The 23,848-nt window shown below is 39.9% G+C and overlaps 1 protein-coding gene across 5 annotated transcripts in view; it reads left to right on the forward strand.

Annotated features, from left to right (window-relative positions):
* The window catches only part of DOCK6 (dedicator of cytokinesis 6), a 99,610-nt gene extending 75,963 nt beyond the window's left edge, over positions 1–23,647 (forward strand). For 4 of the 5 annotated variants that reach the window (XM_072399561.1, XM_072399564.1, XM_072399565.1 and 1 more), the window contains 26 exons: positions 607–702; positions 1,743–1,883; positions 2,570–2,683; positions 3,280–3,450; positions 4,042–4,181; positions 4,916–5,085; positions 5,714–5,868; positions 7,550–7,732; positions 7,829–7,955; positions 8,978–9,062; positions 9,194–9,290; positions 9,446–9,580; positions 9,673–9,825; positions 10,578–10,736; positions 10,846–10,946; positions 12,533–12,725; positions 12,809–12,952; positions 13,739–13,870; positions 15,092–15,106; positions 16,547–16,672; positions 17,217–17,306; positions 18,099–18,335; positions 18,431–18,574; positions 19,339–19,445; positions 20,184–20,351; positions 20,436–23,647. In XM_072399561.1, coding sequence (XP_072255662.1) covers positions 607–702; positions 1,743–1,883; positions 2,570–2,683; positions 3,280–3,450; positions 4,042–4,181; positions 4,916–5,085; positions 5,714–5,868; positions 7,550–7,732; positions 7,829–7,955; positions 8,978–9,062; positions 9,194–9,290; positions 9,446–9,580; positions 9,673–9,825; positions 10,578–10,736; positions 10,846–10,946; positions 12,533–12,725; positions 12,809–12,952; positions 13,739–13,870; positions 15,092–15,106; positions 16,547–16,672; positions 17,217–17,306; positions 18,099–18,335; positions 18,431–18,574; positions 19,339–19,445; positions 20,184–20,351; positions 20,436–20,478 — 3,426 coding nt within the window. In that variant the 3' untranslated portion in view covers positions 20,479–23,647. The remainder of the gene's footprint in view (positions 1–606; positions 703–1,742; positions 1,884–2,569; positions 2,684–3,279; positions 3,451–4,041; positions 4,182–4,915; positions 5,086–5,713; positions 5,869–7,549; positions 7,733–7,828; positions 7,956–8,977; positions 9,063–9,193; positions 9,291–9,445; positions 9,581–9,672; positions 9,826–10,577; positions 10,737–10,845; positions 10,947–12,532; positions 12,726–12,808; positions 12,953–13,738; positions 13,871–15,091; positions 15,107–16,546; positions 16,673–17,216; positions 17,307–18,098; positions 18,336–18,430; positions 18,575–19,338; positions 19,446–20,183; positions 20,352–20,435) is intronic. The other variant, XM_072399563.1, reaches the window with a different exon arrangement.
* Positions 23,648–23,848: the final 201 nt, after the last annotated feature.

The raw sequence follows: 23,848 nt of genomic DNA on the forward strand, positions 1-23,848 counted from the left end.
TGTCCCTCCTACCACAGGGCGACACAGCAGGAGTATATGGCATGGAGTCTGTCCCTCCTACCACAGGGCGACACAGCAGGAGTATGTGGCATGGAATCTGTCCCTCCCACCACTGAATGGCACAGATTTGGTACTATGTGACATGGGTCATTTTCCTCCCCCAACAGGGTGTTAAATAAAGGAGCCGCTATTGTTACATGACGTCTGTCCCTCCTACCACAGGGTGACACAGACAGGGTGCTATGTGACATGGGCATTTTTCTCCCACCATAGGGTGACAAAGGCAAGTCCCTTCTCCAACAGGGTGACAAAGAGAGGAGATGCTATGAGACATGGAGCATGTCTTTCCCACCATGGAGTGACACATACAGGGGTAGCTATGTGACATAGTCTGTCCCTCCTAAGCACAGGGTGACACAAACCAAAGAGCTTTGTTTTATGAAGTCTGTCCCTCCTACCATAGGGTGATATAGACAGGAGGAGCTATGTTACTTACAGCCATAAATGAGAAGAGATGTGTGACACTATTAGGCAGAACACAGAGTCATTAGGTAATACGTCATGCTGGTGAGTTTATTCTTTATGGCTATTTCTTTTTGTGTTTAGCTGTTGCATGAAGAGCTGGCCCTACAATGGGTGGTGAGCGCCAGTCCAGTGCGAGAAGGGGCTCTCAGTCAAGCTTGGTTCTTCTTCCAGCTTATGGTAAGTAGTGGTGAGGAAATTAAATAACATGAAAGGATTTGCTAAGAATGGAGCATATGTGTAATTTGGATCTGAGACCTTGAGTATTCCTGTATAAAAGAAATATGATGATTAAAAGAATCTCTGAAAAAAAGCACAATAAGATGCAAGGGTGCATCTGCAGCTTTACTGCAAACCCCAGCACAATGGAGCCTCTGAATGCGATATGTAGACTTACACTATATTTACAAATACCTGATCACAAGTTCTCCCTTCCAGTTCCATTCAGCTGTGCTCCAGTTTGGCTGTGAGTAGCTCTGTGCTGCATGGTAGTGTCCGGTTCTTTTAGGGAGTCTCCAAACCGACCATCAGAGATGAGACGGTAGATCCTAATTAAGAAGGAATTATTGTTGCAACAAAGAAAATCAAATGCTTTGCAGTTAAAGCAAAAAGATTCTAACTAAAACCAGGAAATACATCAATCCTTATAGGCATACAGAATTACTCCTGTAAAGGAGGGCTTAAGCCGTTATCTAATTGTCATTAAGCAGATTGTCCAATACTCAGAAGTCGATATAAGCACAAAAGTTCACAAACAGTTGATGGGGTGGGTAAACCACATGTCTTGCACTTTTGGCGCAGAAATGACTGTCCACCATCTTGGATTCTTATTCAAACTGGTATTAACCGCAAGGATCTCTTATTAAACTTCAAGGCCATTCTGTGCTCAGCTTTCAGAGTCAACCCCCTGATTGTTTCTGTTGCAGGTGCTGGTCTCTGAAAACAATCAAACAAAGCAGTAACTATTCTTCATAGAAGCAGAGTATATTTTATATGCTATATATACAGACCCCCTAAATTTTTCTCTCAGTAGAAAGATGTGCCACTCTCCCTATATTCCATAGGGGAGAAGACTTTGCTTTAACCTCTACTTTTAGAAAAAAAAATCACATTTTTTCACATAAAACATTTTTGTGGATCAGTTCTTCAAATTTGGTTGTGTTTGTTTTCCCTGTATACATATAAGGTTCATAGAACGTATCTGTTTTCCCCATCCATAGACGAAGAGCATGTCTCTGCACCTTCACAACTCCGAGCGCCTGGACGCACCTAGAAAACAACGTTTTCCAGAGAGATTTGTGGATGACATATATGCCCTGGTGTGCAACGTCTGTACGGAGATTGCCAGCCGTTATCTCAAGGTTCTACACCCTCCATCTGTCAAATTGCATTTCATTTGCATGCAACTTTTTAATGTCTACATATTTGGTTCTTTCCTTAAAGGAGCATTGTCTAACTTTAGAGCTGCTGAATCTAACACTTTTGCTAGAAAGAATTGGGAAATGAACTTGCTTATGCTTACTAAAAGACATTCCTGAATAAATTTTGTGGTCATTAGTTTTCCCAAGTGGTCACATACTGCCCAGACTTTATAGTTTCTCACTCCTATTCTAATGTCTTGTAGAAGCCTAATGTTACCCACAGATAATAACTCTGTGGGTAACATTAGGCTTGGACATTAGAAAAATGCCTTGCAGAATCGCTTTTATATGTCCGTGCTGGCATTTTTGTGCACACCCTACCTTTTTCAAAAAACCTTTACATTTGATTATATGACACTGACATTTAAAATTGGTTGGATGATTTTCATGCAACTAATAATCAGAGTTATATTCATCAAAGGGTTAGAGAGCCACCTGAGTGGTGCTCCTGATTGAAGTCCTTTTTTCTGCATGGAACATTTTTCATATTTTGCCCGAGAGGTTTATTTTGGTCTTCCTCTCAACCAAAACTGTAGAAATTATGTAAAGCTGGACTTGGACGCCGGTGAATTTTCACCTATATTAATTATTTGCAACTAAATGGAAATGTCTTTTTCCCTCAACAGGATGCTGAGCTGGCTGAACGCCTTAACAGTAGTCTGGCATTCTTCCTGAATGATCTTCTGTCCCTGATGGATCGTGGTTTTGTCTTTGGCCTCATACGCTCCTATTATAAACAGGTAAAAGCATAGAATCATTGGCATGTCTTATACTCTGGTTTTATTATTTTTCTTTTTAGGGGTCAGCACACACCTTTGGATGTTGCCACTCACTATTCTGGATGTTGATAGGCAGGCAGCATAAACTATGTGATCATTATTAGGATGGTAGAACACTGGTAAAAAGCAGAAGGGTCCATGCTGATGTTTTTCTTCTATACGTTAGCAACAAATCACTGTAGCTAGCCATCATTGATCTTTATAGTTTTTGAAAGATTTCCACCTCCAGGTTGCAGGTAAAAAAAAATGCATCAGCTTTGCTGATTGCGGAGTAATATGTCTGACTTAGCTGGTGGCATGTTGGACCTTTTTTTTTTTTATTTTTAGCACAGAAAGCATCCTTCTTTGCAGCAAGCTGACGGGACAAACTTTTCTTTCAGACAGTGACTGCTTTATAAAGAAAACTGCAATATTTTGCTCACCCTTTTTATTGATGCACCAGAGATGTATTTTGTTAACTTAAGCTAAAAGTTTACCTCTACTTACAAGGATAATTTTTAAAATAACAGAACTCTTATGCATTATTTTTGACACTGCTTATGTCTTTTGCTTTACAGATTAACAATAAATTGTCAAAGGCTCAGAACCCTAATGTGCTGATCTCCCTGCGTATGGATTTTATCCGCATCGTGTGCTCGCATGAACACTATGTCCCATTAAACCTGCCTTGCAGCCGTCTATCACCACCCAATTCTCCCACGCCTTCCATCTCCTCTACCACTTCTCAGGTACAACGGTGCTAACGTAAACAGAGCAAACAAAACAGAATAGAGTTTTCTTTTTTGTTTGGGTTAGGAGGGTTTACAGGTATCTTAGCCTCTAGAGAGGTCTTTTCCCATCAACAGTCCAGCTGCAATTAGCTAAGAACATTGCTAAAATGTGAGCAGTTATTGTTAGTTGTCTCAGTATGCATAATATGTTTTCATATTTTGTTCCCCTAGTTTCTGTGTTCTAGTGCTTTTCTTTTTAGGAATATATAAAGACCCATGGCAGTACCTTAACGATATGAGAGAAGTTTCCACTTTAGGGTCCCGAACAACAGAGAATCAAAAACAGGGTCACAGTAGCAATTGGGCTCTTGCTATTGAACCTTCTGACACTTAATAAAAATGCCCTTTGCAGTGCCCTAATACCACTTAAGGAAGACCTATCAGTGACTTTACACGGCCCAAGAGAAGCATATAGAAGGATGATGTCACCAGAACAACAAAAAAACAATAGCATTGATTGTACATTATAATTTAGGTACTAAAGTTTTAGCTGGAGTGAGTTGTATTAGAACATTTCTGTAACTGTTTCTCTCTTCCTCTATTTTTCAGAGTTCCATGCTTTCCAGCCCAGCCCAGGACAAGACCATCACCAATATGTTTGAGTTGTCAGTGCCATTTAGACAGCAGCACTTCTTGTCTGGCTTGATACTGACGGAGCTCGCCCTGATACTGGAGCCTGATGTGGAAGGGTGGGTGGCATTGTCTGCTCTTATCCTAGGATGACATGCATGCATTAGTTTCTTCTGCCCACTACATTATTATGGCATCTTTTACCCACTTCACTACCTGAATAGTAGGACTACAGATATCTAGTCATCCTGCTAGATTAAAGGAAAGCTGATACAAGAAAAATAAAGTCTGCAGGCCAGATTTATCCCAAGGAACGGTAGACTGTTGTCAGCCATAAACTTTGAAATGGTAGTTCAGATGAGCTCAGAAATCCCTTTACCAAGGTGGAACATATAAAAGCGGTAAATTAGGAGTGGTAGTCATATACAGTGTCAATAAGTGTCACCTGAAGACATGGCTTACTTTTTTAGACTTCACAGGGCTCTTAGTGGTTATGTTTGTTATTATTCGGGGGAATTTACATGATGTCCATGATGAAGTGGGGTCCTTAAATAAGGAAGCATCAGACAATTTTTCCAGTGGGGACACAGTCCGTAATTCAATACAGATAGATACTAATTCTTCATCTTATCTTTCACTTAAAACTGTAATTCCACTTTAACTTTGTGTACTGTACGGAACCCAAAACAGTCCTCTGACTGCCATCTAACATTGGTGGACACCTTATCTCTCATTAGTTACAGCTATGCTTCCTCCATTGACTGTAATGTCTCTAACATGTATTTGTAGTTGGTTACTCTGATGTGTACCTAGTTCATTTTTGTCAGCCAGCAACTCTTTTCTCCACACACAGGGTGTTTTTCCTTCAAAAGAAATCTATCAGCACTCTGCACAACCTCCTCTGCAGCCACGACATGGACCCGCGTTACTCGGAGCCGGCGGTCAAGCAGAGAATTTCCGGTCTTTATCTCCCTCTGATTGGCATCGTCATGGAAACTCTCCCCCATCTCTACGACTTCACGGGTGAATATCTATTTAACACACTTTACTGATAAGCCGGGAGGCTGCAATCCAGAAACATGTGTCACCTCCGGGGGCTGCCAAAATCTGTGACAGATGGATTCCTGGAACTGAAAATTTCAGCTCCTTCCAGCAATCCTCACAGGCCTAATTTCACAGACAAATTGAAATGTTTATATTTAAGGGGGACGTGTGAATATTTGCTCCTGAGGGTGAACTTTATAGAAATGAATAAGTATATTTAAGGGAAACCGAAAATAATTTATTGGATGGAGCTAGTGCACAACTATGACCTCGGCCTGTCGAACAGCTTGAACAAAACTCTTATTTTAAGCCAAGTCCGCCCATTCAGTACCTGACCTCACAGATGCACTTTTGGCTGGAAGGGGACATTCTTACCTTGATAGCCTGATTCTGCCAAATGTCAGCACTTCATCCAGGCCATAAAGCAACGTGGCCGTTGAAGAAACTTGTTCAGTGTATTGCCTGAAGTATTTTTTCAACTACAGCTCAATTTTAATAATAAATCTTTTCAGGTACCTGGACAGATGGGTACATTTGTTATACGGTAATATTAGAGCCCAATGGGGTTGTTATGAGTACATAGACTAATACTCCCATCCTTTATTAGCGGAGCCACATGCCCAGAGGGTGCGTCATGCCTCTGCTATGGCAGACGAAGTGGACTCAGACAGCGGCACCATCAGTCAGACTGTAGCCATGGCAATAGCCGGGTCTCCATTACCAACTCCGCAGAAGATGACGAGCTTCCCTCTCCCGCCAACTGTAAGTGATAAACCTGTCCCTGACCATATCAGTCTCCATAATATTCATTTTATTGGTGTTTTGTTATCACATGTGCATTGGACCGTCTGTAACATTTGTTAGAGATTTGGGTAGATCCTGGAACATCTGTTTTTTTAGCCTTGGGCAGAGAAGGTAAAGGTTTGATCTGATTGACCTGTAATTGGGACACAATGAGATGTCTTCCCAAAGTGGGACACAACAACAGTAAAGTCTTGGGATGTTCAACTCCTTACTCGTTCTAAGACTTTTTGGACTACTAGGCCATTTCAGGAGGTCAAGAAGGCACACTAGGCCAGAAGAAACTAGGTGTCCAAGGAAAGGTTTTTTCCAACCGTGACTGCAAGCGAGCAGCTTCAGTTTTCCGCTCACCCGGGGTGTAGTCTCTGTGCGCGTGCACGTTGCGCGTGCTTGGCATCGAAATGTCCCTTGAGATTCTACCGCTTGAAAGTGCTGTTGGTGTCATTGCACACTAAACACAGGGCTTTGTTGCCGTGTTGGACAAAGAATGTTTCGTCAGTCCATTTGGGGTTAAAGACATGACGTTCGAGGCCAACCTTCCAGAGACTGGTAGCTGCGCGTTGCTTCTGCTCTTTAGGCTTAGTAAATGGGGTTATTGTGCGGGAACTCTATAATATTGCGGAAACTTGCGATAACGCGACAGTTCAATTAGGCCAGATCCTACAATGAATAACTAGGGGGGGCGTTAGGCCGGACTGGAATACTGACTAGGCCATATCTGGCCTAAAGGCTGGAGTTTGCCTACCTCTGTTCTAGAACTTTATATAAAAAATTTGGCCTTACTTTAGTATTTATTCTCTCTTTGTCTATGGTGGAATCCTTCTTCTTGGGTCCATGTGTTTGCACTGCAGGAGTCCCACTTCCCTTATTAGGATTGTATAGTATTTTATTTAATGAAGAATAAAGTGAGTTCAGAAGGCACCATCTTCGCTGCCAGCTCCATTGCAAACTTTTAAGAGGACAGACCTTCTCCGGCCATTGGATAGCCACTGACGATTTAATTCCTGCACCTGTGCAGCAGTTAAATTGTCCCTGGTGCACACACAGCTGAGCTCCACACTACACGCCATATGCACCGTACAGTGTGGAGCTAAAAAGCCATCTTAAGCCAGGGATTTTTTTTTCTTACAAAAGACAGTGCAAGTCTTTTGTCAGTAAGCTTGATTTTTTTAATTTTTGAGTTTAGGTCTGCTTTAAATTTAGTGATATGAGAAGCTAGTAGGTAATGCATTACAAAACTTCAGTCTCAAAATGACTTCATATCAGGCTTTTACACAAATGTGAACGTGGGAAAAACATTTGCTTTTAAAGTATTGTGAATTACAAGCAAACTTGCTTTGCTTTGCTATGAGCCAATGAGTTAGAAACTATGTTATGTACAGTTGTGTAAAGAATAATAGCAGCGAGTTAAAAAAAATGAATAAAGCTCAAAATCCTTATAATGTAAAGGTATAATGAAATGTATCAAACTTAAACAGCCAGATATAAATATTCACTTTACATAATTAATTCATTTGCCAATTATTTTATTTTCACAATTATTTTTTAATACGGTTGCTGGTTTCTTTAAAATGACTTAAAGAAAATCAAAAAGAGAACTAAATCTTACATTCAGAATATCTTGTCCTTTGTCTTTCCTTAGTCTATGCGCACCTGTGGTGTTCTGTCTGCAGAGTCCAGCCGCAATCTCTTGGTATGCGCGCTCTGGGTGCTGAAGAATGCCGAGCAAGATTGTCTGCAGCGTTGGTTTTCCAGTCTGTCTGTAGCACAACTGACTCGTCTTCTGGAACTGCTGAGTGTATGTGTGTCCTGCTTCCAGTACAAGGTAAGCTTCCTATTCTTCATCATTAAACTTTATATCTAGGAATGTGTTCAGCATCCCTTTTTCCACCTCCTCTATACTCTATATCTCATTCTATAGGGTAAAAAGGCATTTGAGCGGATCAACAGCTTGACGTTTAAGAAATCCCTTGACATGAAGGCTCGGTTGGAGGAGGCCATTCTTGGCACTATCGGTGCTCGTCAGGATATGGTGAAACGTAGCAGAGGTAAGAAGAAATTTCTCACTCATCATCACCATTGTTATAAAGTCATATATCATCAGTCTGCCACAAAGGGTAAATAAGGTGTTTTTTCAAACTCCCAGGTCTCCACTTTTGCTGCTGTTTATCACTTGGAGAAAAATGGAGATCAGTTACTCTTTTCAAGCAGATAGAGCTTCTTATTGCCACTTTAGAAGTATTACGGTACTTCTACTTCTCTAGTTTTGGAAGCTTGATTGCCAAGAAACAAAACCTATTCCTAATTATTATTATTATTATTATTACTGAGTATTTATTTAGCGCCATCATATTACGCAGCGCTGTACAAAGTCCATAGTCGTGTCACTAGCTGTCCCTCAAAGGAGCTCACAATCTAATGTCCCTACAATAGTCATATGTCATCAATGTAGTCCCAAGGCCAATTTAGGGGAAAGCCAATTAACCTTACTGCATGTTTTTGGGATGTGATAGGAAACTGGAGTACCCGGAGGAAACCCACGCAGACACGGGTAGAGCCTGCAAACTCCATGTAGATAGTGTCCTGGCTGAGATTCAAACCTTGGACGTGCTGCTGCAAAGGTCGGAGTGCTAACCCCTGAGCCACCGTGCTGCCCCTAATAGAAATGAACTCCGCACACAGACCTTGTAATGGAGGAAGGGTGCATTAAACGACAAGAATGGCACCCTTTATGATAGAAACAGAGTATAAAGTCACCAGCACATTTGGGGAGCACAAGGTTCCTTTCTCATGTTGCCTGCACAGCTACAGTGTTACAATTCATTAAGAATCCTGTATTAAGGAGTGCTGGTAACTTTGTCTTACCATCTATTCCTATAAACAGGTGTCTTACAGTGTTCATTTTCTGTTCATTTTTTATATAAATAAGCCCTATAGAAAACATTTTTTTTGACATTTGTTATATAAAAATCATACAGCTGTTGCATTTAAAATCTAAACCGTTATGTATGCATAGTATCGTCTATCTATGAATGAGTCAGAACTCACCTGCCCTCATGTTACTTTTCAGAACGCAGTCCATTTGTAAATCAGGAGAATGTGCGGTGGAGGAAGAACGTAACACAGTGGCGGCCAAGCAGTGAAAAGACGGAAAAGTGAGGAATTTTTAAAGCTTTTAAGCTGAATGATGATTTTCAGATTTGATGCCCATGAATTGTGTGCTGCCCCTTTCCTGTAGTTTTACTTTGCCAGTGATTACCATGTACTGGATTTCCTCTTATTTTAGGACACAGGCAGAGCGAGAACTTGAGATCACGGTCGATGGAAACATGGCGACTGAAGCTAATTTGGTAGTACTGGACACGCTGGAGATCATTGTTCAGGTAGGATGCCAATACAGCTCAGACATAGGTGGCACAGCTTATGTATGACCTCCTATACATGGGAAGTCATACATAAGCTGCATGCATACATAAGATGTTGATGCTTCCAACATGCTGCAGCACTGAAACTATGAACTTGTGTCTTTGTCTTGCAGACAGTCATGCTGTCAGAGATGAAGGAGAGCGTTCTTGGAGGTGTCTTGAAGGTTCTGTTACACAGCATGAGCTGCAACCAGAGTGCCCTATACCTGCAGCACTGCTTCACCAGCCAGAGGGCGCTGGTGTGCAAGGTGTGTATGGAGAATACCTGTATAGCCAAAAGTCTGTATTCTTCCTGCCAATGCCTCTCTCCTGATCCTTTCTCTTATTATGTCAACCTCAGTTTCCAGAGATGCTGTTTGAAGATGATACTGAACTATGCTCCGATCTCTGCCTCCGCCTCCTGCGACATTGCAGCAGTTGTATCAGCAGTGTGCGGACACATGCCAGCGCTTCCCTCTACCTCCTTATGAGACAAAACTTTGAGATTGGTAATGTAAGTGACAAATACCAACCTATTTGTATATGCTCTCATAACCTTATGTTTTAGTTTCCTAAAACATAAAACAAGTTGTGCCAACATGAGAATGCACCTTGATCATGTTTTAGTAATTACCGAGAACACCGATTTATCTTTTTTTATTTAAAGGTTAAGCCTTTAAATTTGGAAAAGAGGCCCTCCCTATTTTTATAATACAAGTCACAAGTTCAGTATGAAATGGGGAGTAAAATGTACCATCTATAGAGATAATCCCTATAAATGTCTTCTTATTTTTTAGATTAAATATTTAAATATGTGGGCTTTGGCTGTGGGCTCTGTAGATGTCCTAATGGCTTTGACACAGATATGGGTTACTTGTACACAAGCATGATACCTTCCAATAGTTTTAAATTGATCACGTCCTTAGTGAAACCATAACATCAGACTCTGGACAGTACTTGTTCAGTGTATACAAGATGTCTCCAGCTGAAATAGTAATCTATAGTCTAGTTTTGGTTTTGTGTGACCTTTCAAAAAACATAGAAAGAAACAGTGACTGAAAGACTTGGAAAAGTAAAGTAAAATGTACCCGATAGCATTCTCTATTATCCCAAGGGAGCATCGTATAACTACTTGCACTTAGTACCTCTTTAAAACGTGAACAGTCTTGAGAGTGATCATTTTCCCCCCACTAGAGGTCACCATAGTCAGGAGGAAAAGTTTGGATTTATGATTTTACAGGCTGACCTGTTCTTTGCTTGGTCCAGAACTTTGCCCGTGTGAAGATGCAAGTCACCATGTCCTTGTCTTCATTGGTGGGGACTTCTCAGAAGTTCAGCGAGGAATACCTACGGCGATCTTTGAAGACCATACTAACTTATTCTGAGGAGGACCTGGAATTAAGGGACTCCACATTCCCAGAGCAAGTAATGCATCACACCTTCACTCATTGCTCCATATTCAAAGCATGGCTACAATTCACATTTTATTATGGACAGTCGGTTACGTCTATGGCTGTTTTTTTTTTTTTTGCAGGTTCAGGATCTGGTATTCAATCTGCACATGATCCTAACAGACACAGTGAAAATGAAGGAGCATCAGGAGGACCCTGAGATGCTGATGGATTTAATGTATCGGTAGGGGGATATGCTGTTATTTCAAAACTTGCATTGGTGTTTACAACATGTCTGTCCTAATGATTGAGAGTAAAACCAAATACAAAGTTTACCTTCTCATTTTATATGTATCAGGCCATGGTCCCTAACCAGTTCTAATTTTATTTTCTATACTTTACCAGCTTGTAAAAGTGTGCATAAAGTTTCATTGAATAGAACATCTCAGGACATCTTTTAGATGGTTATGCTTCTAAAAGCGTGCCTACATTTTTGTTTATCTCACATACTTTGAGATCATCCCTTCCTCCTACAGTTTATATTTTCCTATTACACAAGTTCTGATATTGGACTGAAGGCTTACTCCATATAGAAGTCATGATTTAATACTACGGATATTGAAGACATTAAATGTTATCAGAAAGAGGATTTTACAAACTTATTTATTAGGCAGTGCAAGTAATCAAAGTGGAACATTTGGGTAGCCAATCAAATTCTACTTTAATAAAGCCAGACCAGTAAAAGATGGAAACTGCTTGGTTGCTCTCTGCATTGCATTTTACCATGCTAATGAAACATTTTTGTGATAGTGCCTTTTTTGCAATATTAATTGACTATTGTAAACATAAAAGCCAACATGTGCTGCTTGGTTTCTATGCAGGAAAATAAACTTCAGTTTACCAGTCAGGGCCATGCAGAGGAGGAAGCTGCAGAATTTTCCTGGAGAAACAGAGTCTTGTTACTGACTTATGTCCCTATATCATTACATTTCCAGCATCAAGTTCTCTGATCCTCCACTCCCTTTTTTTTATATTTTTATTAAAGTTTAACAGTGGTAAACAATAATACACATGGAATCAAGTACAACATATTATATAAAACGTTCAAGATACAAAGGACAGTGTAATAATCACAATCCACAAATAGGCACATTTTCATAAACAATAATGCAGACAAAATAAAGTATTAAGTGTCATACAGAGAATACAATGTACAAACAATGTGCAATTTACCAAAATATATAAGTTAACATGTAACTCACATCTTAACATCAGAAAATTTGAGTGCTTGCATAGATAATTGGTCAATATTTATAGGAGGGTCATGTTCTAGCTCCCTTCCCCAGTACCATGTGGTGTGTCAAAAACAATCGTACAGTTTAAGCTGGCAAGCACACCAAATATTTTGCAATAAAATTCTTGTACATATTAAGGGAGCTGCTGAAATGCTAATATTAGTACTCATAGGAAAAGTACACCAAAAACATTGCACTGTAAACCATTTTTTAAACTTGTTTAAAAAAATTGTTGAAACACTTCTATCTTTCCCTGAGTTACTAATCTTACCAAACCTGAGCAGATACAAAGGCAGATACATCTCGCAATAATCTTCCACTCCCTTTTAATAAATTCAGTTTTTGGTCTTACTTATTACACATGTGTGATAAGAGTTGTATTTAGTTGTATTTTCAGTACAGCAAATGAGAACTATTGAGGCTCTGTGCCTTTGGAGGTCACTTTCTCCCTAATATTATAGAATTTGAGCGCTGACAGATCTTGTGTTCATTTCCTAATGGTTTGAATCCTTGACCCTTCATTTATCTATTCCAGAATTGCCAAGGGTTATCAAAACTCTCCAGATCTGCGCCTAACATGGCTACAAAACATGGCTGCCAAACACAGCGAGCGAGGGAACCACGCAGAGGCAGCGCATTGCCTGGTACATGGAGCTGCTCTGGTATCGGAGTATCTCAGCATGTTGGAGGATGCCAGGCACCTGCCAGTGGGATGCGTCAGCTTCCAGGTAATTATATAGGATTATACCTGACCGTGTAATTATCTTCATCCAACATATGCTGGCTACAAAATGCTCTCTTATTTCCATAGAGCATCTCCTCCAACATTCTGGAAGAGTCTGCTGTGTCTGACGATGTCGTTTCCCCAGATGAAGAAGGAATTTGTGCTGGGAAGTATTTCACAGAGGCCGGGCTTGTGGGTCTGCTCGAGCAAGCATGTGCAAGCCTCTCCATGGTAAGTGGGTACAGAGAATGATTTATTCTATAAAAAATTCACCTGCAGAATGGGTCATCAGAAAGCCCCTATCCATGACCATTTCCAGGCTCTTTCCTCCACTAATTAACAAGTATCTATTATACCTTGGTACCAGGCAAAACTAGTTTAATTGGCAACAGAATTTCTTTTAATATGTCTAGCAAAATTATAGTTATAAAGTTGTACAAGTGTGCCAAATAAAATGTGATTTGTATCAGGTAATGCTATCCGGTAAGTTTATGTGCTCTAGTATATTATCTGTAGAGGAGGGCAATGTACTCAAAGGACAGGAGGAAGGGGTCTACATCAATTTATTAATGACTGTTATAAAGGTAGCAACAGTGGCAGCAGGGATCAGTTCTCCATAGTCCATCAAACATTGAGATGGAGAGTAGCTCAGTTTTCAGTATATTTAGTATATTACTTTTCTCCCAATTCCACCTTTGTCCCTTTGGCCTATATTCTAGTGATCCTGGGCACTTCTGCCGGACCAACCTTCTTTATGGCCCTGAATTAAAAATGTGTAATGCTGGAAGAAGAGTGAGGTATATGAGAAGTTACATACAGAAGTACACTCCTTCTGCCACAGATCCTGTATGGATTCCGGATTGAGTAAACATTGTGGTTTGGCACAGTTGTTGTGTTTAATTGAATGGTGTTAGTTCAAGGAATGCATTTACTTATTACCTTTAATTAGTTATGAAAGTTTCATGTTCCTGATGGCGATATATGAAGTGCTATAATTATTTGTGCATCTTTCTGCAGGGCGGGCTGTTTGAGGCAGTCAATGAAGTCTATAAAGTTCTCATTCCAATTTATGAAGCAAATCGTGATTACAAGAAGCTGGCAGTGGTCCATGGGAAGTTACAGGAAGCATTCAACAAGATTACCAATCAGGTGTGTCTCTGTTCTCCTCTTTTCTAAGTGTACTTTGCAAGAATACAAAAAAAACCAAATACCCAATATAAGAGCCCTTTAGGTGTAATGTACCTCCTAATGTCTATGGAGCAGCAGCAGATAGCCCAACATAACTGTTCTGATCCATATTGTTTCAGCTGTACCTAGAGCTTTACCAGCTGGGAATTTTTTCTCCACCAGATTAAAGTTATTTTTTTTTTTGGAAAGAATATGTGGGGGGTAGAACATTTGTAAGAGTTTTATTCCTATCTACAACCCCTCTAGCTATCAATGTTTTTACTCTATCTGTGTCAATGTGGAGAGGAGTTGCTATCATTGTTGCCACCATTACTTGGAAAGGAAGTAAGAGGAATCCCACTATGGGGACAAAGACGCCAATAAATATTCAGTAGGCTATTCTCTACCCTCTAAATGTAAGCAAAATATGATCTAAAGTGGCACTTAAGGGTGTGGAATATACAGTGATGGGTGGCCCCTGCATTAGTAGTTTTTCATTCCCCTAATATGACAGCAGTCTGGAAACTTTTTATATGACACTTAGCAGTTTTCCGTTTTTACAGATGATTTTTATATACATTTATTTATCTTAAACACAAATACACAGAGGAATTAGGTGACCTTTCTCTGAGCTTGCTTACCCATAAGCAGTCTGACATTCCATGTTTATGTACTAAGGATTAGTGTAGGGTTTAAATAGAGACTGTTACTGTGTATTAATGTATGTTTTTTTCTTCTCCTTCTACCTTCTGTGTTGTCTGTTCTTATTATTTCCATCATACTGATCTGATGTGTGTACCATGCGCATACACCTCTAAATCCCCATCATACATTGTCATGCCATCAACTTTCATTGGCATCTTGTGTTTTATTTTCTGCATACTTCTTTTCCTGACTCTCTATCTTTTGCATTAACAATATCTTTTACTCTTTCATTTTCGTATCTCTTTTCTCTCCTACCAATATTGCTTGTCTTCCCGATCCTCTGTGCCATTCCCTCCCTGTGTCATCTCTGTCCTTTTTTTTCTCTCTTTCCACTGTATTTCCTGACCTATATTTAATGCCCTCCCTCTCTATTCTTCTCTCCTTAACCTCTCCTTATATCTTCTCCCATTGATTTTCCTATTTTTCACCTTTTCCCTGTTATTTCTCCCTTATCCCATTTTTCTTTCCCTCCCGGTTCCCTTTTTTGCTCCCGAGCAGATCACAGGCTGGGAGGTAGGCAGTGTGTAAATTAACTGATTCCTTTGGTTTCCAGTCTTGTGTTCACCTTGCTTCTCTTGCTCACAATATTGTGCTAAACAACAGCTAACACTTACCCTAACCAGGGACATTCTCTACTTATGCAGTAGGAAAAATGACCGGAAGCTTCCAGACAATTGTCAAATAATAGATCTATACCATAAGTACTAAAAACTGCACTCTAAATATTTTATGTTAGGAGACTCAATCTGCTGACAGTCAGTGGAATGGGAATAAAATATATCTGATCCTATTGCATAATTAGAATGTGCACACATGTGTATGATATTTGCACAGTGCTGACCCTTGTGTTTACATATATGCGAATAAATCCATATATGTTTGTTTCAGCATGGTTATTCAAGTGTTTTTATCATGTTTGCCTTCTGTGCATGTGAACACTTTTATTTTCACAGATGTAAACCTTTCACAACCCCACAAACACCTTAACTGCACCCACATGAAGCCATTTTCACTTGCTTTAAAGCCTTTTTGTAATTGCACATTGTGGAGATGGCCATCTTGCAGAGCAGGGTACATACAGCCCTTTTATACAAATTGGTGATATCGGTGAGGCCTCCATCCTGTCTGACATCACCAGCTCACAGTGGATTGATATGCTGTGTATTTTAGTGCAGATGAAAAAATGGCTGTTTCCAGTATGTGTACATCACTGATCTGAAATACCCTAGCATTGTTTAATGGATTTTCTTTTCTTTTTTACATTCATTTACTTCTCTTCTTATTTGATGGGATGCTCTGACCTGGATGTGATGGTGAGTTAAAAAAAAAACGTTTTATTTTCAGTTCGCAAACTTTTCATAACTTGTGTTTTGGACCATTGTCTTGCATGCCTGCACCAATCTTTCATTACTGCTAATGCTAATTTGGTCCTAGGCTGCTTTTAATAAATTTGTTTTTTATAGTTCATACTATTTTAGTAATTCTTTAATTTTGCTTATTTATATATTGCCCACCACTTCTTCTCCTACACTCCTCTCATATTCAGTGAGCCATGTACAGGGTAACAGGTGACCCCCACCCATGTAAAAGTTTTGTGGTCCAGTCAACAATCCTAGAAGGTGTCATGTGGGTGATTGTCCTGTCTAATACAAGCATGGGTATAATTGTTACAGGAATGAAACTTAAACATCATATTCCTTCTATTACATTCTTCTACAGTGAAATGTTTGTAATTTACCTATTGTTGATTGTGGTTTATCCTCACTTCTTGTTAATGAAACACAGCAGGAAGTGAAGATAAATCAAGACAACCTTGGACAGCTGTCACTGGAACAGGTGTTGCCTTCTGAAAATGTTTTCTCTACTTCATTTGCCTTCCACTGACTACCTACAACTTCACATGTTCATCCACCTTTTCATCTTCTCTAATATTATTTCCATACAGACCCGCAGAGAATGTTTGGGACGTATTTCCGCGTTGGCTTTTACGGTTCTAAATTTGGAGACTTAGACGAGCAAGAATTTGTTTACAAAGAGCCATCTATTACCAAACTGGCTGAGATCTCACATCGCTTAGAGGTAAGAGGACATGTTTTGTGCTGCTAGTATTATGTAAGGTGATCCACCACATGCATTTTATACTCCAGACATTCTCAATCAGGGCTCATCTAGAATTTGCCAGGGGTTCCTCTAACTATATCTGACTGACCTCCCATAGTGGTCCAGGGCCAACAACACATGGCTGAGCCAACTGCATAAAACCAGGGACCTTTTTAGCTATCTGGGATAATGGCACTGTCCACTAATTTACTGATTATAACAAGTGTTCCCCAATCCCTGAAAAGTATTCCTCAGGAGTTGTTCCGGTTTTCTTTAAGTACTAACCATAGGTCTGGGGCTCACCTGGTCACATCATCTCTAAGGATAATCATCCGATTTGATCCTCACCTTAAGAAGAGATCACATAACCAAATACCTATCTTTAGCTATTTGGGAGCGCATAAGGCAGCATTTACTCCAGATAAGCTAAATATTCCATACATTTTATTAAGCCTTATCTATCCTTTGTAGGAGACTGTAAACAGTCTTATGATTGTTGTTTGCCTTTTCCATCCCCTAACAGGAGTTTTACACTGAGCGGTTTGGTGAAGGAACGGTTCAGGTTGTAAAAGATTCCAACCCTGTAGACAAGAGCAAACTGGATCCAAACAAGGTGGGTAAATTAATTGTGTATTTACCACAACCATTCGTATTATGAGTTGTTTTCCATATTCTTTAGTAATGTAAGGTATGGAGTGTGAATTAAAGAAGTAGTATATCTGTTAGGCACAAATTCAGGCCTGGTTCAGATTGCGACTGCATTTTGGATGTTTACCCTGCGGAATCAGATAGTTATTATTATCAGTTCATCAAAATTCTTTGCTAGGAAGTTGCAGGAATTACATAATTATCTCACAGAAGACCTCCAAACTCTGATGTATTTTGTCATAGACACAAAGCTCAGCATAGATCTCTCAGGAAAAGATCTTTGTACAGAATGCAAACCTTTGCAGCTAGAGCCTTCTGTCATGCTGTTCCGCTATCTAGAGCTCAACTACCAAGTCTAATCAGGGAATTACAATCCAGGGTCTATCCATAATATCATATTATTGTAATTTATGGGTAACAATATGACCTCCTTCCTCTGAAGAAATGTCATGGTAAATCTCTTAACTAATTTACAGTATAAAAAACTTTACAGCAGAACTCAAGGAAATGGCTATATAAACCTCTGAAATACATACGTGAACTGCTATAGAATTTGTGTTGCACCGGTCTAATAATTGTGTTTATCTGGAGATACTACATAACAACTTTTGGTCCCGAAGGAGACAATTGCACCAATGTTGGTTGCTTTTTCCTTCTTTTTCGGCCTGACCAGCCCCTTTGGTATTGTGTTACCCGTCAGAGTAGTAGATGTTCCCATTGATCACTCACTTTCCATTTCATGCCTTATTTCTCATAGGCCTACATCCAGATAACCTACGTGGAGCCGTATTTCGATACTTATGAGCTGAAGGATCGCGTCACCTACTTTGATAAAAACTATAACCTGAGGACATTCCTGTTCTGTACTCCGTTCACCCTGGATGGCCGGGCACATGGTGATCTCCACGAGCAGTACAAGCGCAAGACTGTGCTGACCACTTCACATGCTTTCCCATACATCAAGACCCGGGTGAATGTAGTTCATCGAGATGAGGTGAGTAAGGTAGATGGACACATGGAGTGTTACTGGTATTAATATCACATTTTTGTAGATATATTTAAAGACGCTGGACTTTTTGTCTTTGCCAGGTGGTATTAATACCAGTTGAGGTTGCTATTGAAGACATGCAGAAGAAAACACAGGAGCTGGCATTTGCTACCCATCAGGAACCAGCGGATGCCAAAATGCTGCAGATGGTTCTCCAGGGTTGTGTGGGGACAACCGTTAACCAGGTGATTAGAGTGGAAGGGGATGGAGAAACTTCAGATAGATAAAAAGCAGCAACCAAAGAGCCAGTGATGACCATGGTCTAGCTTCTTGCATTGCACAGGGCTTTCTCCCTGCCTTAACATGTTCTACAGGAGTTATCAGATGGATGATCCCATCTGTGTGCTGCTGCTCCTCATTGTCCAATCCACAGACTGCTGACTAAAGTTTATTGCATATTATAGACACAAGAGTCTTCTATTTAGGGGTGTCTAGATCATAAGGCTTTGTCACACAGGCATAAAAACATCTGCCATATATTTATACATTCCCATAATGCTCAGCAAAATCATTGCCTGTTTTATTACATCGATAATGAATGGTCTAGTACACATTTAACATTTACAGCATATTTGTTTACTTTGATCTTGCTTGCAACATTTGGCAGGCATTGGCAACTTGAAAAGCAAATTAATAGAAGTGCACCACACAACATGTTCTAAACACTCTTAAGGCTCTTGGTATGTGTTTGGAGGAGTGAAATAAAACACACACGTATACACCCAAAAAACTGTAGGAATGGCAGGTGATATAAACAAAATCCATGTTGCGCATTTTCTCTGCAGTTAATAATCTCTGAAGTTTGGTATCTGTACTCAATGGTGTGTGTGAAAAAGTTAATTGAGGCACATCAGGGTATAGTTGCTGGTGCTGGGTTTTCTATTTATCTAAGTAAAGAAGTAAAAAGAAGGGCCTGTGTTATTTTGTGAATAACGTGTGTTTCTGTTAGGGACCCCTGGAGGTGGCCCAAGTGTTTCTTTTGGAGATTCCTGAAGACCCCCGGCTTTACAGACTGCACAACAAACTGAGACTCTGCTTCAGAGACTTCACCAAGAGGTGGGTACCATTAGGGCACAGCGCATGTAGGGGGGGCAGTTTAAAGGCACCTAGAAAAAAAAAAGGCAGCTAGATATGTTGAAAAATCCAATAGGGAGAGGGAATGGAGAGAAGTACATAGGCAGGATAATATGAGAAGCACAGACAGTGAGAAAAGATGGAGGTCACAGAAGAAGACGGTGACATAGAGAGCTCAAGGAGTGAATATTGAGATTATTACAAGAGAGAATGGAGAAAATAGAGGTGGTTTAGGAAAACTGTACATAGGTGACGATTCACTTCTTAAGGTCCCCCCCTTCCCCCTCTATGCTCTCCGTTGCACTGTGCCCTCGATCCATTCGTCTGTCAAAGCTCTCAGATATACCCCATATTTCCAGGTGTGTTATCTATACCACAGCTTTCATGGTTTACCTCCTGCTCAATCTCGCTCTAACTTTTCTCTGTGTGTGCTCTGCTACTTACAGTACCCTGTCCATGTGCTGCTTCCTTTTCTATCCCAATATTTTATCATTGGAAGGAATAGAGGGAAAAAAAGATCACAAGTGAAATATTGAAATGAGTGCAAGCAGAGAGCGGTGATATTAAAAAGAGAACAGAGGAGCACAAACAATTGATAGTGAAGGGAGAGGAGTAAAGCAGGTCAGCACAATGACAGTTTAGTAAGAATAAAACAAGAAGGTAATGCGAATATATAAAACAAATTTGTTGTCTTTTTTTTTTTTTTTTTTTTTGATATAGGTGTGAGGATGCTTTGCGGAAAAACAAAACTCTAATTGGCCCAGACCAGAGAGAGTATCACCGGGAACTGGAGAGAAATTACCATCGTCTCAAAGAAGCTCTCAGCCCTTTAACATCTCGCCGGATCCCTCAGCTATACACAGATCTGCTCCCACACACCAGTGCAAGGTAAATTCTGTGTGTTCTATCTCCTTTCTGTATGAAATAGGATGACAAGTGGTATAAAGTATTTACATGCATTCCTTATTTTAGGGACTCGTTTACCCGTACAAGCCTACGGAGAGTTGAAGCTTGAGCGCCTGGAGATATCGTTCATCGGCCACCTTCCAGACATGAAGGGCTCTGACATTGTCACTGCCTATACAGCTCAGCGTTCCAGTGACTGCAAGCCACCTTTATGTACATTTTAAAATGTTTGTTTCTGCTGTCACCTTTACGTCTGTCTGTGAAGCCAGGAGCTGGAGAAGACGTATAGAAGAGTCAGGGACAAAAAAGTGAATAAAGGAGGAGGGAGGTAATGGGTTATATATGGACCACACTAGGATGAAAAAACCTTCCAGGTCTCCCCCCAAAAATTTAAGGCTCGTCTTGTGTTGATTGCACAAATGAAGGATTGTCATTCCAAAACTTTTTTTTAATAATTTATGTGATTGGTCTGTAGTAAAAGAAAGGTAAGAAGCACATCCAGGAAAATAACGGCCAGGGGTTTACTACTGTAAAGACATAAGGCCTCTTGTTGCTCATTACAAGCTGTCTTTTCCACAATTTTCTATTATCTAATAGAAGCTCAATTGGGAGTTAGTGATTGGACACAACAAGGATTGTTCTTTCATGCTGATGAATGACACCTTAAATGCCCTGCAAAATTGTAAAAAAAAAATGGTGCTTCCCACCAGTCAGGTTGGGTATACTTCTGCTCCAGTTCACCAAACTTCACCATTCAGTCATGCCAGCAGGGAAAAAATATGGACCTTTACTCTAAATTATATTAGGTGCCTGGTCCAAAAGAACAGCTCTTGTTCTTGTACTTTGCGCGACTTACGGTCCAAAAACTAATATGTAGGTTTCGAGAACTTCACAGGTTCCATACTTTGTTCTCAGAAGCCTCGATAGGCAGAGAAGTAAGAATGGGACAGTTCACTGGATTGGGAAACTCATTTTCTTAAGCACTAATATCGCCCTGGTCAAGAACTAGACTTTAGATGTTTAACTGGTGTATCTTCACTTTCACATTTAAAGTGGAGCCATCAGCTGCATTCACATAGAGACAACCATGGTGAACGGACAGGTCAAATCCTTTTAAGTTTGAAATAGCTGTGTCTTGTATAAAAGGCATTGGAATCCCATTAGCAATGGATGCAACAATTTTGCAGGTTTAGCCAATATTCAGTCCATGAACTCCAGAACTGCCAGTGGCATGGGGTGAGCTGTCCTGGTTTCTTTTTAACAGATTTTTTCCAAACCCAGCATACAAGATGGCTGCCTATGTTTCATGATACTGGATGTGCTTCTTATCAGAAGAGCAGAGTTTGTAGAAAAAAAAACAATTTGCTTTTGAATTTTATAGATAATTATATTATGGCCTTAACATGGTTTTTTTATACGTCTCAGGGAAATACTGCCGGCCTATGGAAAGGCACCGATAATGGCAAAGCCCTGCTCCACAATGCTGTATATTTATTTATGGGCATTTTGAAGGCCGTTCTCATATTTTACAAGTCTCTGACGCTGGACCAGGACATGATTGTATTTTTTTTATAGGACATTGAATGCACTGAGTGGAACCAAAAACATTAAACTGTTGGCTGACTAAAAATAATAAGTTGAAAGTCAAACGCCAGCCCAGTTTTTGTTGTGTCGCTTTTTTTTTTTTTTTTTAAGTTTGCAGTACCAGGAACTTCTGTCGAGTTTATTGCTTTCTGTGTCCAAAATGAGCATGTTCTACTCATTGTCCCAGTGATATGAAATATATTGGGAGAAGCAGACACAAAAAGGAATAAAAAGATGTCCCCCCTTCACTCTCCTTAATATAAATATACTTTTGTTGCTGTCTTTGATCCCATCATAGGGTGTCACCAGGACAGAATGTGATAGTAAGTCTCTCCGTCCACTGATTAAAATCCTTCTTAGTGTCATCATATCATATCTGATGAATGATTCTCATTCCTTACTCCAAAATGTTATAAATGAATATGAGGACATTTTATGTGAATCAGTGCTTGTTGTGATTTTTAGAAGCAATGACTTCATATTACAAGCACCTAGAAAGCTTAGTGATGGCTCTTTTGAAAGCTGTTTTACTACTTGTTTGGAATATGTAAATAATTGCATGTCCGTAGTCCGATGCAATACAAGATTGGCACAGAATTCATCAATTCTTCACACAACGTCCAGACATTTTCATAGACCACAAAATGTTGATTTCTAAAACGATGGTTACAGTCCAAGTGCCTGAAAGTAATGTGTTTGTGTTGTCCATGACCACTCATGCTTTTTTTATTCTCTACCCTGCAATAACGAAGTACTGATCGGGTTGCTACAGACAAAGTCACTTTTCCAATACCTAAAGTCTTTTATCCCTGAACCTTGTTGTTGGGCATCCCTGATGCAATGTCCTAGTAATCAGTCTTTTGTAATGTGGTTAGAGAGACCCCAACTCACCACTGGTTGAGAAAATATTCCAATCAGCTGCACCTAGGACAAACTGAACCCCAAAAGCAGAGCTCCACTAGTGTACACGTATTTTCCTAATCTCAGAAGCATATACTTTGACGGTTTCCACTGCAAAACTGTGCATTCTGATATGTACCACCCTGGAAGACCCTGCTTCATTAAACCCAAAATTCTGAAAAGGGCTCTTTGGCTCTCATTTGGGCCGTTCTGCAAACAGACGGGGGACATCTAGGATTCACTTTTTTCTAAAGCTGTTCAATCCAGTTGTACAGTCTAGATGCAATCTCCCTTAGACTTACCAAATGTAAAAATAAAATAAATAATTCAGTCTGTATCGAGTCACACTTTTGCACTACATATTTGCTGGTGAATCTAAAGGAGATTGCAGAGTCAGGTTGCAGCATGTATGGTCCACTTTGCAATCCAGGCATCTGTTACTGTGGGTGAAAACACCATTTTCCATGGCTCCAGGATCATCTAATGAAATGGTGAAAAGTTAATACGCTAAGTGCAGATTTGTTTGTTATGGTTTCCTGTACTTGGCCTGTTGCTGTTGTCCTGATATTTAAGCTTTGTTCACACACCAAATGTACCACCTAAGATTCCCGCTGGCCTGTCCTGCTGTTGTATAGTTTTCACTGCCGATAAGTCTGTACTGCTGTCACATAATGGACTGTGGTATTACAGTCACGCCGTGTGTCATATCCTTTGTTTCGCTGTATATATTGTCTATGCCTGTGTGTATGCACTATTTTTTTTATAATAAAATTTATTGTAAATTTGGGCGTTCACTTGGTTTCTTGAATGAGGTTGTAAAACGTGCAAATCAGAAATCATTCCCTAACTGACAATTATAAAATGTTTTTGCATTTTATATATTACATTATTTCTATTATATTTTATACTTTTTACTGACTTTATATTTGTTTATTCAGTCCCGTGTAGTTCATCCCTATGGCTTTCACATTTTCTTACACTTCTGACTGCTCTAC

Source organism: Pyxicephalus adspersus, chromosome 2 (genome assembly GCF_032062135.1).
Source record: "Pyxicephalus adspersus chromosome 2, UCB_Pads_2.0, whole genome shotgun sequence".
In the NCBI taxonomy this organism is placed as follows: Eukaryota; Metazoa; Chordata; class Amphibia; order Anura; family Pyxicephalidae; genus Pyxicephalus; species Pyxicephalus adspersus.